General features: G+C 42.1%; 1 protein-coding gene across 1 annotated transcript; it reads left to right on the forward strand.

Moving 5' to 3' along the window:
• The first annotated feature begins 908 nt into the window (after nt 1-908).
• gpr6 (G protein-coupled receptor 6) lies at nt 909-2,461 on the forward strand. Its single transcript, XM_087852167.1, has one exon. The coding sequence runs from the start codon at nt 929-931 to the stop codon at nt 1,934-1,936; it is 1,008 nt and encodes a 335-aa protein (XP_087708293.1). The 5' UTR covers nt 909-928; the 3' UTR covers nt 1,937-2,461.
• Nucleotides 2,462-7,464: the final 5,003 nt, after the last annotated feature.

Genomic DNA, 7,464 nt, shown 5'->3' on the forward strand with positions numbered 1-7,464 from the left:
CTCTCTCTCCCCGCCCGTGACGTTACTCCGTTTTAAAGCCACCTTCGATCGTCCCCTCCGGTCCTCCTCCTCCGTCTCGCATTCACCTTCCTCACCGAGCTCAACATCAGCCAATGCTTCACGGCACTCCTACCCTGCGTGTCTATCCCATGCGTGGGAAGCACAGCAAAAACGAGGGCTTCACTTGAGAGAGTGAAAAGAAGCGATCGACGGAAAAGCGGGAATCGTTTCATCAGTTTTCATTGCTGAGTTTTTCGGAGGAAGCGGCTCCTGATATTAGCGAGAATCTCTGGTTTTTATCACGGTGGTAGGTATTCTTAACTTTTCAGGAAAAAAAAATCGTAGAATCGAAAGAAAAACAGGTTTATAGACTGTTTATTTGATAAAACTGATTTTATAAATGGCGTTTGTCTCTTTAGAGTTGTATGTGGTAAGAGCTGCTGTGATTTCAGGACCACGGAGAGCTCTCGGGGCACCTTTAGTGGAACTTTCAAAAGGAAAATCTGCCCACAGCTATTTTCTATTCATTTATAAATTAATACTACACTACTACTTACTTTTAACAGATCTCTGAATACTGGACATTGGATCATTCAAAGTTATTACTGATTCTATATATGAGTTTTTATGTCTATATTATGCATTTGATATGTGAAAACAAATAGAAATTGTATGCTAGAAGACAGCAAGAATTGTTCTTGTTTCCCTTAGAGAAGGTTTAAGCTTTGTAAGTAATTTTTGTAAGTAATTTTTCAAAGTTACTTGAAAACTTGCACCTTGCTGTCTCATAACAAGACTTGTCCTTTGGTCTCCTCATATAATTCAAGCTAAAAGGCACATTCACCTTGAAAAAGACCCCTTTTAATTAACAAAGCAGTCTTCTTGTTCTCCTGCTGCCAACAGGACAGAGAGACGGCATCGTGGAGCTATGAATGAGTCGCTGGTGGTGAACGACTCTTCTGCGACTCCTGCATCAGGAGAAGCTCTCCCGTGGATAGAGGCTGAGTCTTCGGACCAGAACGGCAGCCTGGAATTCTCCACCGCCGCATTAGATTTCCCTATCAACCCATGGGACATCATGCTCTGTATGTCAGGCACCGTGATCGCCTGTGAGAACGCCATAGTGGTAGCAATCATCTTCTACACGCCCACGCTGAGGACTCCCATGTTTGTGCTGATCGGGAGCTTGGCCACAGCCGACCTGCTGGCCGGCATGGGATTAATCCTGAACTTTGTGTTTCAGTATGTGATCTCCTCTGAGACTATCAGCCTTATCACTGTAGGCTTTTTAGTGGCCTCCTTCACCGCATCCATCAGCAGCCTCTTAGCTATTACGGTAGACCGCTACTTCTCCCTCTATAATGCCCTGACATACTTCTCAGAGAAGACACTGCAGTATGTTCACTTGATGTTAGTGGGCACCTGGGGGGTGTCTCTGTTCCTGGGCTTGCTGCCGGTGCTCGGCTGGAACTGCCTGGGCGAGCCAGCCTCCTGCAGCATTGTCCGCCCTCTGACCCGGAGCAACGTCATGCTCTTGGCCACCTCCTTCTTTGCCATCTTTGTGCTTATGCTGACCCTTTACTTCAAGATCTGCAAGATCGTGTGCCACCACGCCCACCAGATCGCCCTCCAACAGCACTTTTTTGCCACTTCGCATTATGTCGCCACCAAGAAAGGGGTGTCCACTTTGGCCATCATCTTGGGGACTTTTGGTGCCAGCTGGCTTCCCTTTGCCATCTACTGTCTCGTGGGTGAGAGGGAGTATCCGTCAGTGTACACCTATGCTACGCTGCTGCCGGCCACCTACAACTCCATGATCAACCCCATCATCTACGCCTACAGAAACGCCGAGATCCAGCGCTCCATCTACATGCTTCTCTGTGGCTGCTTTCAAGCCAACGGAGCTTATCGGTCCAGGTCACCAAGTGAGGTCTAAAAAAGGTGCTACAGCTTGCTGCGTGTGTGTATCTGTGTGTGTGTGTGGGAGAGAGAGAAAGAGAAAGAGAGAGAGCATGCATGTGTGTGCGTTAATGGCCAAGCAAAAAGACAAACCCAGTAATCATCGACAATCTGCTTACAGTTGACAGTGAATGCTTTAAAAAACAAAAAACAAAGCAGGCGTGATGTTCGAAATGTGTCTCTCATGCATACTGTGTCTGCACTTTATTAGCCTATGTCTCAACACAAGTTAGGGGGAGAGTTTGGAAATGCTGTGAACAAGAAACTTTTGTTTTTTTGTTTTTTGTTTTGTTTTTTAAAAAAGACAAAGCAAACCTGTGAATGTACTTAAGTGGAAAAAAATAGGAATGGAAATCTTGCACTTTATTCAATGTTTTTTTCAAATGCCAAAGCAGTATTGTATAGCCCTTAATGTGTTTAAGCATTTGAACTTGTGAGTAACCTTGTGCCATTTTTCTATTTTGTATCGTACTGTCTTTGATGTCCATTTTGTACAAGAGGAATAAAGGGATAAAATCAAGTGGTGGCTCAAGTATGTGATCCATATTGCTGCACTTTCTGTGTGTGTGTGTGTGTGTGTGTGTGTGTATTACACACAATGTTTTCTTTTCTTTTAGTTTTTTACATCCTAGTACCATCCAAGTACCTTGTTCTAGTTCAAACCTAGACACATATGATTGCTTGCTCAGTTTTTGCGTGTCATATATGTGTGCTTGTGAGTGGTTATAAGAAAAACCTAGAGGTACCACAAACGTGTGAAAGCATGAGCCACGTGATCTTTGCTACTTAGCAGGTGAGACATAAGGCTGCGGAAGTCAAATTAGCATTTCTTTCACGTAATTTACTAACCCCCACGTAACATTCGCAGCCCCTGCTGGCCTTGGTATGCGTTCGCATTGAAAATATATGATGCACTCTGTCTGGGTAGCGCAGGAAATGAGACAGGTTGTCTGGACCTTATCTTGCTTCATCCCATCGACATCTCTACTTATGATTCAAGAGTAGAGCAGCTGAATGCACGTGTACGGGTGTGTGACAAAGTGAGAAGAATGATCATAATGGGTCTGTGTCCCCTGTTGAACACAAAGTAAACCCGGCAGCCTGCGTAGCGACTGATGCAGCCGTTAATCTGCCAGCCTGTCCGTGGCTTTCAGAGAGCCTTGCAGGAATGAAGATGACTTTGTAGACCAGGAGACTTAAGCTTTTCTCCTCTCCTTCAATAACTTCTTCTTCCACATCCTGCTTTTACACAATACTTCACATTCCTTACTTTTTCATACTTGAAAATACAGAATATACAGCATGCAATACCCAGCTTTAACCTAGGTGAAAGCTACTTTGATGACTGCATCATTAGTTCTTTAAAATGAAATTACTGAGCATTGAAACACTATTTAATTACTGAGAACAAACCTACATGCACAGTTAAATCTTTAATAAATTCAAAAATACAAGCTCTAATTAATGCCGACCAGCATGCCAGTAAAATGAAATGATTGGAAGCTCTAGAACTGACTCGATAATTGTAAGCGCTGTATCTTTGCAACTAACTTGTACCTGCAGAAGATGCTTGAAATCTCAAAAGCTTCATGTCAGGCTGAGCCTCTCCTGTCGAGAGACCTCGGACAACTTTATCACATCAGTGGCACTGAGGTGCAATCTAATCTGTGCAGTCAGGCACGGAGCCTTTCTTAGTAGGGGTTTGTCCTCAACACATGTCATCACAGGTGAACATTACTCTGTGTGCCCCTCAAGCCTGCTCCTCTGGAAACTGCAGAATCTAATGGTAGTGCCTTTTCCTAAGACATACTTTATATACACAACTCACTGTGAGTAATGAGTAATGCATTTATAGAAGCCATTTATTGCTTTTGCTGATTTTCTCCAAGAAGTCCACAGACAGCCCACTAAATAAAGTCACTGTTCCCACCGCAGCTAAATTCTACAGTTTCGTGATGAAACACTTAAACACCCACATTGCCGATAAATCATTGCAGCATCAGCTCAGTTTAATTATTCGGTTCTGCAGTAGTCGTGGTAACCAGCATGACCGAGAAGGCCACTGAGCAGGTGGGCCTATTCAGGTCACACTTTGGGAAGCGCTTCTCGTACCTCATTGAAACTAAAAACCAGTCATTCGGCAGCTCGTGCAGCTAGTTTTAAACCATCTTGGCACTCGAAAACTGCAGAAAAAACCAAAATGTGTTGAGGATATTGCGAGCTCAGAGTCTGCCATAGGGTGAGAGGCAGGGTACGCCCTGGACAGGTCACTATTGTCTCACAGGGCCAGTGTTGGGGAGTAACGGAATACATGTACCGCCGTTACGTATTTAAAATACAAAATATGAGTAACTGTATTCCGTTACAGGTACCGTTTAAAAAGGTGGTATTTAGAATACAGTTACTTTGTTGAAATAAATGGATTACACGGCGGTACTTTCCTGTTTCATATTGTCGCGGGTCAGGACTGTTTGGGTTTTGTTTGACAGCTACGTTCTGTTGTTCCAGGTGGCAGCGTTGCGGTTGCCATGGTTACAGGGCGACGCTCTAGTGTTTCCTGGGTGAGAGAGCGCCTGTTGTTGTTGTGCTAAGCTAATAGGCGGAATGCTACAGGCATAGCTCTAAAGAATGTAGCATCATAGGCAGTGTAGTCCGTGCTGCAGGGAGAATGGACCGCCATACCCGTTATGTGTCTGTGAGCGCGAAGTGGGAGAAAAAGGAGAGTCGAAAAGTACGAGCAGTCATCGAGCAAAAACGGGAGCTGGAAGCATGTAAATATAATAATAACCACTGCAGCCAAGAAGAGTGCCTGACGAGCCCAGTTGTAAGTAAGCTATTAAGACTCGACTGTACACCGTGTTCGTGTTTTCCTCCGAAACAATAAGTTCAGTTGGAGTAGCCTCTCTGTCTCTCACAAGCAAAGTTGACCCAGACAACAAAGTAAAGCTATTTTTCGGCTATGAGCCCAACACGGAACCGTATTAGTCAGAGGTCCCTTTACTACGGTTCGGAGCCGCGGACCTTCAGTAATAGTAATAAATCACACAGAAATAGTACATTCACGTAGTTGTAAAATGCATGATAATATGTTAAGTAATCCAAAGTATTCAGAATACGTTACTCTCATTGAGTAACGTAACGGAATACGTTACAGAATACATTTTAGGGCATGTATTCTGTATTCTGTAATGGAATACATTTTAAAAGTAACCTTCCCAACACTGCACAGGGCTAATACAAACAACCATTCACACCTATTGGTACTTTAACTGCATGTCTTTGGACTGTGGGAGGAAGCCAGATTACCCAGAGAGAACATGCAAACTCCAGATGGTGGATCTGAACCCAGGAACTTCTTGTTGTGAGGCAAAGAGTGATAACCACTGCCCACCTTTGCAACAGGAAGTCATTAATTCAGTTCATTTTTTTCCAGACAGAATTTGTTTGACTTTTTTTTTTGTTCTCATTGTTGTGTTTTTAAATGTCTGCACCAGATTCGAGATGTCAGAACATATTTTAGTCGTCAAATTATGCGTGAACTTTGAATTTAGTTGCATATTTTAGACTACACTGGCAAAGGTCGGGAGTAGAAACATTCTCTGTACTGTTCTTTCATTTTTAATTAGTTTTTTTAAGCAAATAACACACAATTGTTTTTCTCGTCTAGTTTTAATTTCAGCCAAGTGAAAAGTGTTTTTTTTTCACTCCCACTTTTATTCGTCAGTTTAGTTTCAGTTGATGACAACTTTAACAGTTTCTGACAGATCTGTGATCATCATGAGCTTTGGATTTCTCCCAAAGGACATGATATTATCCGAGGAAATTCCAACTAAATCCATCTTCGTTTTTTCTTGTTTTTAGGTTTCTATCCTTCCCTCCATCCTTTTTGCTCTTGATTCGCTGATAGCAGTCTGATTGGTGCATACGCAGCCTATTCTTGATACTTGTTTAAGAGAAAATAACAGTTCTGCGTGGAACAAGTAGTTGCTTTTATAGAGTATTTTCTTGCACGCTAGATTTCGACACAGACTTAGACTTGCTTGCCATTTCTGCTGGCATTCACAAGTACTGTATGTGTGCTACTGTTCCTGCCTCTTATTTTGTCCCAATAATAGCTCTTACACAACAACACCACTAAGGTCAGTGTATTTGCTCCTCGTGAAAGCTATCAACTTTATCAGTCACGACACTGAAAGCAGTGGAGCCTTCAGTCAGTTTAGGGCTGATCACAAAGTGGGGTAAAGGTGAAGGATGCTGAGGGCCGCTAATGCGCTGCATGAAGAAGACTGGCCGCTTTGAGAGCAGGAGATGTTTGTTCAACTTGTTTTTTTCTCTGCCTTAACAGATGTTGCTTTCGGTCACTCACCAAATCAGGCAACCACCTGTTTGTTCGCAGGGCTTAGAAAGTAAACCTGTGGCAACAGTCTAAAAGTGCTCATGTACTTTTTAGGCCTTCGATTTCTAAAATGTTACATTTCTAAGATCCAGCTCGCAGGCTACATTAAATCTCTTGGAAAGAGATTCGGATTTCTCCACTGTTTCTTCTCTTTCTTCTTTCTTTTTTGGGGGAGGGGTTTCATTTTTGTAAAAACCGTGACCCAAGCGATTCCAGTGTGTTTTGGACGGGTAGTTTGCATTAGTTGTTATATAGATTTATTCTTCCTGTCATGGTGCAAGTTATTTTCTTAAATGTAATTTTTAATGTTCCACTTGCAACAACCTACTGGTATCAATCACATTTAACACGGCGCATTCAGATCACTCCTTCAAACCTGTGGATAAACTGGTGGATTTCACTTTCTTGTGTTTATTTTAACCAAAGAAATCATTCTGTCATCATGCACTTTACTTGTCTTCTGTCAAGTTCGTTTTTTTAATGCAATGGATTTTGTGTCTTCTAAAGCTTTTGATGTCTTTCATAGGTTTATGTGACTAATGATGACATCCTGCCCTTACACTGACATTTCTTTGAGCTTCATGTTTAAAATTACATTAAAAAGCATACAAATTCAACACAATTAACTACATATATTATGTCTGCTTCATTTGGAGTGATTGAAGAAATGGATAACTCTCACTGCCATGAAACTGCTGCTCAGTCATTTCTCCAATTGATTTTGATCTGCTGAACATAGGCGACGTATGAAAAGGTCTGTTACCCCTAAACAGTTAATGCAAAGTTGCTGTAAAATGTACTGAATTTAACTTCTGCACATCAATCACATAACAATTGTTAGATTTAAAATACACTGTGTTGGTGTGTTTATGGACCTAACTGTAGTTTATTAATTAAAAGTCAATCAATACTTGGTATAACCACCTTTATTCTTCAACACAGCATGAACTCTCTTTGGCAAGCTTCCTTGCAATTTCTTTAAACAGTCTTCAGAAATACTTCTCCAGATTCCTTGAAGTGCACTTAGAGCTCTACTTTGGATGTCGGCCACCTTTCTCAATCAGACATGTTCCAGTTGGTATTGCATCATGGACCAAATCCTGCTTGGC

This window comes from Neolamprologus brichardi, chromosome 15 (assembly GCF_056152115.1).
Source record: "Neolamprologus brichardi isolate AB-2024 chromosome 15, ASM5615211v1, whole genome shotgun sequence".
NCBI classification, from domain to species: Eukaryota; Metazoa; Chordata; class Actinopteri; order Cichliformes; family Cichlidae; genus Neolamprologus; species Neolamprologus brichardi.

Coding starts and splice junctions, on each gene's coding strand:
- gpr6 (XM_087852167.1), top strand. CDS start 929: ATGAATGAGTCGCTGGTGGTGAACGACTCTTCTGCGACTCCTGCATCA.